This window comes from Meleagris gallopavo, chromosome 24, assembly GCF_000146605.3.
Source record: "Meleagris gallopavo isolate NT-WF06-2002-E0010 breed Aviagen turkey brand Nicholas breeding stock chromosome 24, Turkey_5.1, whole genome shotgun sequence".
NCBI classification, from domain to species: Eukaryota; Metazoa; Chordata; class Aves; order Galliformes; family Phasianidae; genus Meleagris; species Meleagris gallopavo.
Window position 1 is genome coordinate 448,095 of NC_015034.2, and position 11,911 is coordinate 460,005.

The 11,911-nt window shown below is 44.0% G+C and overlaps 1 protein-coding gene across 2 annotated transcripts; it reads right to left on the reverse strand.

Annotated features, from left to right (window-relative positions):
- Positions 1 to 4,000: 4,000 nt before the first annotated feature.
- LOC104914226 (disintegrin and metalloproteinase domain-containing protein 28-like) lies at positions 4,001 to 11,738 on the reverse strand. Of its 2 annotated transcripts, none has more exons than XM_019622603.2 (13): positions 11,541 to 11,738; positions 10,982 to 11,071; positions 10,628 to 10,823; positions 9,913 to 10,015; positions 9,204 to 9,360; positions 8,462 to 8,542; positions 7,996 to 8,074; positions 7,674 to 7,764; positions 7,129 to 7,225; positions 6,806 to 6,871; positions 6,258 to 6,335; positions 5,297 to 5,359; positions 4,001 to 5,201 (listed from the first exon to the last, which is right to left on the reverse strand). In XM_019622603.2, the coding sequence occupies exons 1-13, from the start codon at positions 11,661 to 11,663 to the stop codon at positions 5,169 to 5,171; spliced, it is 1,257 nt and encodes a 418-aa protein (XP_019478148.1). In that variant the 5' UTR covers positions 11,664 to 11,738; the 3' UTR covers positions 4,001 to 5,168. The 2 variants fall into 2 exon arrangements, with proteins under 2 accessions (XP_019478148.1, XP_010721390.2); XM_010723088.3 differs by having other exon boundaries at positions 7,129 to 7,228.
- Positions 11,739 to 11,911: the final 173 nt, after the last annotated feature.

Below are 11,911 nucleotides of genomic sequence, written 5' to 3' on the forward strand. Positions count from 1 at the left end.
TGGGTGTCCCTCCCCCTTTTTGAGTGGTGGTCTGCTGCAGTGTGTTGGGACCTGTGCAGGGTTATTTGTGTCATTCATACAGATTCTCAAAGATTCATCTCTTGCAAAAATGATGTTAGAGAGGCGGTTATATGGGAATTTTTTTTATAAATGCTTTAGTGATCCTTATGGTTCCATTCCAACGCAGGACATTCTGTGATTCTTGTCGTTATTGCATTAAATGAACCAGTACAGGAGCTGTTGTGTGAGCTAATCTAAGTGCTCAAAAAAGAAGGAGAATAGGAGAGGCACAGACATGTGGTACCAAAGGCTCAGAATGTGGCCCCTGTGGGCTCAGCTCAACGTGGTGCTGAGCATCCCCTCTGCAGCCAGCTGAGATTTGAGAGACAGTCAAGGAGAGGAAAGGGGAACTGGTGTCCTCATTTCAAACACGTGGAGATAAAGCATGGGGAACTGAAGGCTGGAACTGAGTTTCCAGGTGAGTGAGCATAATGTACTGGGTGCACAGAAGATGCTAAACCCTTCTGAAAAGCCAGCTCTTGACTGCAGATGTTAAGTGCCAAGAAATCTGACCACTGGCCTGGGAGTTGATCCCTTGGCACCTTCTGAGAGGCAAAGAGGGAGTCTTGCCATGAGATCTGGCTGTAAACCAGAAGTGAAGGCGCTGTATGTAGAAAGTGGAGAGGTGTGGACTTGTAACAGATGCCTACAGCGCAGTATGTAGGTGCTCACTTGGCATTTCTGCATCTGTTTCAATACTTTGACAGCGACTGCGTTTTTCTGTTTTCTGTTCAAGTCATCTCATGGGTTTTCTACTGTTACAAAGCCTTATTGTAGAGCAGGACTGGGCAGCAGGGCTTTTTGGATGAAAGTTATAAAGCATCTTTAGCAATTCATTGCAGCACTTGCACGGGAAGAATTCACTGATGGGATTCAGGGACGCATCCGTGGCAGCTGTAAAATGGACATGGAAAATGCATTACTCTGGTGCACTTCAGGACATGAAAAAATAGATTCCGTGTATGGCAGAAGAGCATTTCATTTCCTCCTACATGCATGAACACACGTAACAGACTTTTTCTGAGGTGAGAGCACCCAAGCTTTGTCCTCACCTGTACTGAGACTTCAGTCTTTCACAATGTTTTTTGTCTGCTGAGGAGAGGAAAGTGCTGTTTTTGAAGTCCAGTTAAGTTGTATTATTCCTCCTGTTTATCCTCCTGCTTGGTTCTCTGTGCTCAGAGCTATTTTAGTGGGTATGTGACCAACATTACCCTCTGGTCCTGGGTATCAGCCTACACCAATCCAATGGAAACTGCTCTCTCCTTTTTAATAGCTCTTGCAGACACATCTATCAATGTTTCAGCCTCTGCTTTTTTTTTCCCTAGACCTTCAAAAGGCCAGGGCCATGCATTATGCAGAATTATTTATGGATTAATGTCAGTAACAGCCCATTAATATCTGTGCCACTGTTCTAAAGATGGCTTTAAAGTGATCCAGGAGCCGTGGCAATTGCTGGCGACCCAGCAGACATCCCTGCTCCTTCCCCAGGGCCTCCCATTTCCTCGGCACCAGAGGAAGATCAGAAGCTTCCAGCAGTGAGATGTTGGGAAGTTATCAATAAAGTGATGATTAAAGGCTGGCATTTCTCAGCCTTTGGTAAATAATAGTAAGTAGCTGATGGCTGAGGTTCACATTTACTGATATTATCAGTCAGTGACAAATGACGTTGTATCAGAAGAAATTCATTTCATAGCACTGGAGAGACATTAGCCCAGCTGGGTGGTAGATAGTAGGGTCTGCATTTTGAGGTCTTTCAGCTAGGAAATCTGCAATGTTTCCGTGAATCTTGTCTGATTTGCATGTCAGTAGATTCAGCCTGCAGGCTTTTAATCACTTACTGTGGTGGTAATGATTTATGCAATGCTATGAGACTATTGAAAACCTACTATAAGGAAGCAAAAAAAAAAAAAAAATCAATTAACGTGCTGCTGATGGTGTCACGTTTGCAGGGCTGGGCTGAGGCAATTTATTAGTTGCCTGGTGCCTCTGTGTCTGAAAATATGAACATGCTCCAGTCTCCCCACTCTTCCTGGCAGATGATGTCCTTGCTAATGTGTCTGAATCCATAGCTCAAGGTCAGAGGATGCAGTATATTCGGAATTGATTTGTTTGAGGTGATAGCTGTCATCCGATAGCCAGCAAGGGAAGCTTCATCTCCATGCCCCATTGCCCTCTAATGGCTGGTGCTGCACTTGCACAGCAAAGTGAATGACAAAAAGGGCCAAATAGGGGATGCTGAGGAATATGGTCTGTTATGATGGACCAGTGTGTGTTTGTTGCCCGTAGACTCCAAATGAATGTAGATTACTCCAAAGTAATGAAGATTGCTTTGAGGGGTGCGAAGAGCAAAAGGTTGATGGAGGGAAATGGGGGTGGGTGGTAAACCCAGAGGTGGGAGAATCAGAAAAGAACTTTTGTGTTCCTCATGGAGATGGAGTGCTTGCTCATACGATGCATACACACACATATGTGTACACAGGAAAGGAGAAAACATAAATTGCATCTCTGCCTGTTCACTGATTTTCCTGTGCCAAAGGTCCCCTGTATCCTGCTACATGATGCTAGCAGATGGGCTTCTGTACGTGTGTATGGCAAAACAAGCTGAGCAAGGGATGCTTAACCAGGAATAATGGGACAGCTGGACCAACTATGGCAATTCAGGATGACTGAAGATGTCTTCAAACACTTTCATCCTGCAGTAGAGTCTTTCTGACAGTAGATGTCACGTTTGCACAGCGCAACACTGAGCTGCCGTGTGAGGCTGGGACAGATTGGACTGTTCTCTTTCAGTCCTGTGGGTGCTGGGGTCACGAGAAGCTGTAAATTATAGAATCATTTGAATTGGAAGGGACTTTTAAAGGCCATCAGGTCCAACTCTGCAATGAAGAGAGACACCCACAGCTTGATCAAGTGCTCAGAGCCCTGTCCACCCTGACCTTGGGTGGCTGCAGGGATTGGGCATCCACCACCTCTCTGGGCAACCTGTTCCTGTACCTCACTGCCCTCATCACAAAAAGCTTTTTCATTATATCCAATCTCCCCTCTTCTAGTTTGAAACCACTTTCCCTCATCCTATTATAATCTGCTAAAGAATGAGTTCTCTTCTTCCTTGTAGCCTCCCTTTAGATACTCAGAGTCCAGCTTTGGCTAAACAGGCAGGGTTTTGCAATACTTTATGGTCTTTTGGGTCCAAATTATGAGTTTCAGGGAGTTGGCACTGTTCTGAATGATCCCATGTGTATTGTATACAAACGGTGATTGTTTAATTGGAGGCACGTCACAGAATTGTAAGATGGGGTGGAAGGGAACTCAGAGATCATCTAGTTTTCCACTATAATACTTTAATGTAGAAAACATTGTAAATACATCAATTACAGTTCATTTAAAAAAGTTCTAAATCTTTACACGACAGTCAGATATGGAGAGATTAAAATCCATTTCTGCCTAAAATAAGGGAACAGTTATCTAAAGTGGAAAAAGCCACATTCTTCCAAAACTACCTCCGACTTCAAACTGAAGATGGTAATTTCATTATATCTATGTTTTACAGGGCACATGGTAACTGGCAATGTCAAAGCATACCTAGCCTAAAAGAAGAATTTGATTATTTTACCTGCATTTCATGCCCTCTGAGGATCAGGTTTATGTGATAGTCCCAATATGTGCTGCTCAGAACCAAACCCAGTTGAAAGCATGCACAGTGCTGGCCAGATGCCCCAGATTTTGGTAGTTTGGCAGCTGTGTGCTCTTCTTTAGCCACTGTGCCCCAAGGCTGCAAGCTGCCTTCTTTTGAGGGACAGCATAATCTATTTGGAAAACCAAAGGAGTGCTTTGATTTTGATCCCGATCCAAACACAAATCCAGTTCAAACTGGAACCTCCATAAAGTCTTGAGTACTTTGCAACTGGGGCAATTTTTTTCCACCCCTCTTCTCTCTCGCTTTTTTTTTTTTTTTTAATTCCTTGAAAAACACTTGTGTGCTTTAACTTAAAAAATATTGACGCCAACCACACAAATGATAACAGTGCCAATGGTAACAATAGCATCAGTGCCAGCACCCACACAGCATTATTAACATCAATGCCAACAGCAGCATGCAGATCTGTGCCAACAGGCCAAGAGTGTCAACACTGCTGATGCCAACAGACCAGAACGAATGAAGAACCCCTCAGTAACAAACCAGTGTGCAAAGCCTCATTGCTGCACTGTGGTCCCACAATAACAAACCCCTGTGCCCAGCCCAGTGCTCATTAGCAACTTTACAATAACAGGTCCTGGTGCAGGAGCAATTAAATGAAAACACCGAGGTGTGTATATCCTGGAAGGGAGAAATATTTAGATATTTCTGGAGCGGAGGGGTGAAAAGAAATAATGATTAAAGATTTTGTTGACTGCTTTTCCAAATTTCTCTGTCCAAGTGCAGTGGTGGCAGCTGGAGCTCCTTTGGAACTGGCATGGGCTGAGCCCTGGGGGTGCTGCAGGCAGCAGGAGGCTGAGCCCTGTGTGCTTTGCTTCTGAGCACAACTCCGATCTACTCAGAGAAATCCTGTGTAACAGGTAACCTAAGGATTAATGAAAGGATCTGATCCATATGGATCTTTCCAGAATCAACGTGTCCACTTTGTATTATTCCAAGTTTCCTTCAGGCCTCAGGGCTGTAAACTCTTCTCCAGAGGGCTGGCAGGATTTTCCTGGGTCCAGAGCTTGCAGAGCACATACGAAGCAGGAATCTGGTGCTGAAGAGAGGGTTGGAAAGATCCGGAGATGTACCCTAGTTTACAGAACTTGGACCCTATGCTTTCCTCTGATCTTTTCAGGTCTGTTTTGGAGAAGAGCAGTGCAGAGGCAGCTGAGGAGCTGGGATGTGTCTGGCAGCTGTCACAGCGTGCTCCATCCATACCTCAGTGCAAGCAGTGATTCTGCTTTGTTTCCTTCCTGACAGCAGCTTGATGTCATCACCAAAGAGTTCCTCACTGTTTGAAAACCAAAGTTTTCCTTTCAAAGCAGCTGTCAGTAAGCTGTTCTGTTTCACAGAGAACAGGAAAAGTGGAGAATCAGAGGACAAACCAACTGCCCCTCAGCATTCCGTGAGCCCTCCTGCAGGAGCTTCAGACCCTGGGGTTAATGGGAGGTTTCAAAGCCTGTATGTATGAAAAAAGAATTAAACAAATAGCTGTGTCCTATTCAACAAATTGCATCCTGAGAGAACTGCTGTTCGTGTTGGAACTCAGGTTACCTTTGGTGGAGGTGGAGGTTTGCCTTTGGGAACAGGGAGACAAGCAGGTTTTTTCTCTGGTGCCTGTAACAAAAACGTAGTGTCAGTGCCATTGTGCTTCCCTGTCTGAGCAGCTGCCAGTGCAGTTATCTCATATATTTACTAAAGCCTTTTCCTGGTGGAAGAGCGAGGGGCAAGTCAGGTTAATCTGTCCACACACAATAATAAATACACAAGGGATATAGATATCCTGTTTAGAAGAGCTCTGAGCTATTCTAAATGTGTAAATTCATCTGCATCAAGTGCCTGTGCTCAAACAGACTGCTAGAGAGGCTGAAGCTGTCACGTGCTCAAGGTACATGTTGAGGAATGCATCTCTAAAGACGGGGAGATGTAAAGGCTTTTATAATCAAGCAGATGCTTTTCTTTTTCCAGTCCTCATCCATCATTCTTCATGCAGGCAATTAGGTTGCTAAGTATGGAAATGGCTTCTACACCCTCACATGAGGGGTGGGCAGGAGGCTTAAACGTTTGAGGGGGTTATTTTGTTGAATTAGGATTCTTTGGGATTACAAATGACAAATAATTCTTCTGATATCCAAATGTTTTTGAAGAGCTCAAAACACGTATGTGCACAGTGATGAAGACCCTCTCCCAGATGCCACCCTTAGTGCCTCCCAGATCTGTATGCTGTAAGGAGAGCTGTGAACATCTGTGTTGGAGTCCCTGGCACAGGTTAAGAATGTCATGTACAATTTAGGGTTACATGGAGGAAAAAAAGACCGCTCCTACCCTAAAGAAGTTTGATTGCTTTGATGGGTTGATGGTTGGACTACTGATCTTGGTGGTCTTAACAATTCAGTGCTTCTGTGAACATCTGTGATTTCTTTAACCACAGTCAGAAACTGAAAATAGTATTTGGCATCTGCTGTTTGTCTGCAGCTTAGATGAAAGATGTGGAAAATTGTAAGGTTATACTTACAAACATGTCTTGTGTGTGAGAAAAGGCTGGTTTGGTGCAAGGGACAGGAGGTGGGGGACCTTTTGGCCTTATGATAGGCTGTAAAAGAGGAGAGTAGAATACGGATTTACCCTATATACATATTTTGTATTTGCATAGTCAAAAACACAAGCTCACACATTCCCATTATATATGAAGTTCATCAATAGAAGTAAATGGATGCATTCATTTCAGAGTTAGATCAGGGATGCTTTACTCTGCTTGGCCCTGAGAACTTACAGGGCTTTATAGCTGGAGCGCAATGATTCTCAGCCTTTGGGATCAGATTGGCATTGCAAGTCTCTACTTTCTCAGTGGCACAAGCTGTCCAGGGACGTAAGGGAGTCACCACCCCTGAGGATGTTTATACTGTGGAGATGTGGCACTGAAGGACGTGATGAAGATGGGTTCAGGTTGGACTTGGTGTTCTTAGAGATCTTTTCCAACCTTTCTGATTCTCTGTGATGTCACATGTGCTGCGTTTCCCAAACCCCACATCAGAAAATAAGAATATCTCCAGAATCACTTACACTCTGAAGCTGTGGTTTGTTCTCCTGCAATGGAGGTACAGGAAGGAGATACTTCTTATCATTAATCTGAAACAGGGAACAGTAAAGTCTAATGGAGAACTCATCTTGTGCACTGTCTTTGCACCCTTTATTGCAGACAGATCAGTCAGGGGCAGCCTTAGTGCCACATGCTTCACTTGCTCCCTCCCCCACGCTGGGATGTACAGCACTCTCCTCTTAGCACTGCACAAGTGATTTGAAGCCTTCCTGCAGATGTAGCACAATTCAGCCCCTCATTTCAATCCTGGGGAGGCTGCAGTGACCCCGCACTGCCCTGCTCTTACCTTCTGGGTAGGAACTGCCAGGCCAGGGTGCTCTCTTTGTCTTTGTTCTTGGTCCACAAAGACTTGATTGGTGGCTCCAGGTCCCCTTCTGGTATGGCTGCTATGTGAATATGTATATAGTATACATATAAATACTATTCCAATTGAAGTTTAAAACATCCTTGCTGAAGTTGAATACTTGCCTTAATCCTATTATAAAGCCCAGGGAAGTGGTGGAACCACCATCCCTGGAGGTGTTCAAGAGATGTGGCACTGAAGGACATGGTCAGTGGGCATGGTGGGGTTGGGTGGAGAGCTCTTTTCCCACCTGTATGATTCTATGAAAGCCATGTCTTTTCTTTCCTCCCACCCACCTCCCTTTTGATTACTGTAGGATTAATCTTGAGCACTACAGTTTTAAGACTTCAGTGAGACTCTCTTGGCTTCAGTAGAGCTCTCAGACCAATTTCCTTGCTCCTCCAGAGTTTTCTTCACTTTCTTTGAAACCCCCCAGCTTAAATTGCTTGGGTTTAGTTACCCCTTTCTCAATAGAGTAAATATTTTACCTCTTCTTGAATACTCGGAAGCGGAAGAGCAATATTGCTGCAATTACAATCACAGTGAGGACAACCAGCACACCAGCAATGATTGCAAAACCTGTCAGGAAGACAGAACACAAGTTGCTATATCTTAAGAGACGCACACATAACGAGCAGATGCCCATCCTGAACATTGGCAGAGTGCACAACCCACAGTCACACATCGGTGCACAGAAGTCGTAGCCCTAGGTATGCAGTTTCACAAGTTAGGGCTGTTCCATTGGAGCTAAAGGTCTTGTTTCAGTCAGTTGCTGGCAGTGCTCTTCACGTGAGGCCATGCAGTACTTACTGGTGACTGTCGATGAGCTGTCGCAGTTCGGCGGTGCCCATCCTTCTTCACACTGGCATTGCATCTCATGGTCACAAACCTAGGGAAGCACAAAGCCAGGAGTAGGTTCAGGATGAGTGCAAATAACGTAGAAACATTTCAGCAGCTGTGGAACACGGTGCTGGAAGCCCATCTCATTTCAAGTGGACGAAGATTTAGCACTGGCTGTAGCACTTTTGCACAGAATGAATGAAAGATTAGCTGTGATACTGCATTAGAGGCTGGGCTACACAAGGAATCTGTGACCATCTCCCGTGATCTTAAAATATGGATACCATACCAAGTAAAATTTGGTTTCCTAAAACATTACGAAGTTCTGATTTGACAACTTTTGCAAATTCTTGTCCTTACGACTTAAATGCAGTCAACAACAGTGTCTGTAGTTGGCACGCATTGTTTTTTCCTAAGTTAATAGCTGGTATCTTACAGCATGTCCAGGACACTTGGCAGAGCAGTCGCTGGATCTAAAGACATCTTCAGCATAGACACATTCTCCATTGCTGCATACCTGCAATGTGAAAGCCGATGTCACAAGAGAGATTTACAGCTTTCAGAACATGCAGAGCTTGCACAATTATTGCATAAAGTGATGAAGAGTGAAAGGAGGCATAGAAAAGTATGCTAATCACTTAGACCTACATCAGGAAGTGTAGATGAGATGTGGATATAATTTTTAGTTTGACATTTGGATATTTTATAGCAAGATATAGTGAGAAAGATGTAGAGATATCACTGGTTGCCAATCATTTGCAATTCTTCATTCTTTTTTTCCCCTGAAAATGTCTTTCAGGTAGAAATACTGCAAAGAATTCGGATGTAATACCCACATTCTAACACATTCATTATAGAAATTATTAAAAATAATTTGTACAATCTTTTAACTTTCCAGTACAAAGGTAATATTTCTTCTGCCACGTATGTTTTTTGTCAGTGAAAAAAAGAGTAAAATGGCAATGAAATGCCAACTCAGAAGCACAGGAGCTCCTGTTTGCTTTGCTCCTTGTTTCTGCTAGACGTAGGGCAGAACATACAGCAAATCAGATCAGTGGAAGTTCAATGTCCACTTCAATCTTCCCTGTCCAAAGTCCTTCTTGTTTGGCTAATGATGTAACCAAGACTGAAAGAGGGAAGAGATAGGGAGAGAAGCTGTTTTTTTTCCCTCTACTAACCATGCCATCCCCACACTTGGTTCCATTGAGGATCATCCCTAAATCTGTATCTCCATTCCTAGGAAAGCTTGCTTTGCAGTACTCAAAGGTCACCAGGCTGCCATAGGTGGGCATCTCCTGCCCCCCAGAGCAGTACAGCTTCCCACACATGATATCTCTGGAAGGAGAACAAGGGTCATTAGAACATTGCACAGCAAAGGTATCCAGGCTGCTCTGTTCTCCAGCCTGGATTTCAGTGGCTGTATATGAACTCCATAGAAATAACTGCAGGCATGTTTTGCTTTGTGGTGTTTTTTCGATCAGTTTCTGAGTGGCAAGTTCATAACTCTTGAATTCATTAGAAAACGCATAATAATTTGCAGAAATTAGCTGAGCTATCCTCAGTTTCGGAGGTTTATCAGAAGTTCAGCTTCCCTATTCAGAATCCTTTCCTTGACCTTAGCTGCATATACATGCAAGCAATCTTGCACACGTGCACAAGCAGACTGATCTCGAGACAGTTTGCATCACTGCTTTCCCTGGGCAGGAGTACTCTTTGGAAATCAGTTTTCTTAGAAGTGCATTTACTTCAGTATTCCAACTGAATAAGAAAAAAAGGACTTGCAGGCTTATGCACCATCTACAATAGCTGCACTCTTTTTCCATCTCTGAGTTTGAATGGGAATGGTCTCTCTTCCCAAGTTCTGGCAAATTCTGTAACAGTGCTTACTTCTTTTTACACGGGACGTGACTACCTCGTTCTTTTCTGCAGTATCCATAATACACCCCCTTCTCATTCATCCGGTAGCAGGACGCTGCCCCATCAGTAGCCTCTGTTAAAGAGGAAAAGAAGAAATGCAAAACACAAATTGCTTAGGAGATAAGTTAGGATTAGTTTAGGTTAGTCTGTTAGTATTGCATTTCATTCATCTATTTAGGAAATGGACTTTCTCAGTGAAGTTACCCATGAACCTAAATCAGTCCCTGGCATTTTTGCATTAATCCTGCAGTGCTGATGTGTACATTCAGCAGCATCTGTCCTGTGTGTTCTCTATCCATCACAAACCTTGCTTAGGAGAAGGGACACAGGTAGAGGAGGATGGTAAGCCTTCAGAACCATGCAGACATACCAAATTTGGACAGTAATTTGAAACACAGACGCTTCCTCATTCTACCATGCAAATATCAGCTCTGTTTTAAGATTATCTTAAAAACATTGTGTGAAAGAGGAACCAGCCTACCACTTCACATTTCCCTAGAGGTCAAGTGCTAATAATCATTTACAGTAGAAATAGAAAATCAAAAGACCTCACGAGCTAGAACTGGGTTCTCTTGCCACGCTGTTCCGTATTTCTAAGAGGCCTTTGGCGGTTTGCTAGCAGACAAAGCCTGCCTTGTCTCTCTCTATTGACAACCTTATATTTTCAATGGCAGTTTGTACTTACGTGGTCCAAAAGCAGCTCTGCACTGGCTTTCTCGGGTGGGACAGATTCCCATGTAGCAAAAGCCTTCGCCGTTGTTGCAAGGATGTCCGTTCATACGGAATCGATCCGATGGGCAATTCCCAGAATAACCAGTGCACATCTCGGGCAGGTCACAGTCATCCTTGGCTTCCCGACACACAGCTCCTGCTCTTTTGTACTGAATTGGAGGAAAGCAATGCTTCACTTGACGTAACAATTACAGTGCTGTGCCAGTAACTACACGTACCAAGGACTGAGTCTGTTGTGAAATGCATTACTGCTTTCACAAAGGCAGAAAACCTCAGCATACGTGATAGAAGCTGAGATTGGTTTTACCTGGCAGTCCTCGCAGCAGTCTCCGTGTGCACACATGGAGCCAGCTGTCAGCTTGCACGTCTCTGGGTCGCAGCAGGCATTTGTGCACTCCTGGGATAGAGCAGACTGTCAGGGCTCCGTACAGTGCTCCAAACTTCAGTCCCTCTGCACTGCATTCCCAGCAAACCACTGCTTACTGGGAGAGGGAAGGGTATCTGGGATCTGTCTTTGCCTCTATGAAAATCATTGTCGCTAGAACACAGTGCATGTGAAGGTCACCAAATGTGGTCAAAGTGCTGACCAAAGCATGCAGGGAACTGACTTATTTCTTCTCTGACACTTCTGTATCTGTGGTTCTTCCCTGTTCTCAGTTCCTTCAGTGATACACCACCATATGATGTGCCCTCATCTTCCCTGCCCTGCGCTTTGTAGGGATGTCCAGACTGCAGACCAGCGGTCTGATGACTGCAGTTTCTACGTAAGTATTTCAGCTAGATTTAAACAGACTGCCTCAGAAAACAGCCTGAAAGCAACCAATTCCCTCTTCCAAGTATTATTTTATCCCCAGTTGGGCAGATACCTCTAAAGTACCGCAGTCGCATTCCTCTCCTTTTTCCACAAAGCCATTGCCACATGATGAAGGTGCTATGATGGCATTTATATCTGGGATGTTAGTTAGACATTTTGGCATGTCATTCAACATGTATTTCTCGAAATCTTGGAGGCTGCAGGAGCTGAATTTCTTAGGGATGATAGAACTGTTTTGAGAAAGCAAGGACTTGGGTTAGGGTTGTTGTAGACAAGGAGAAGCAATAGCCCCTGGATGGAAAAGTTATCTCAAAATAACTAAAGATTGTTCTTTCAGGGTTATCCATCTAGAAATAATGTAGAAGAGCCTCAAATTGGAAGTGGGATGATCACCACACTCTGGAATTTCTTCAGTTTACTTTT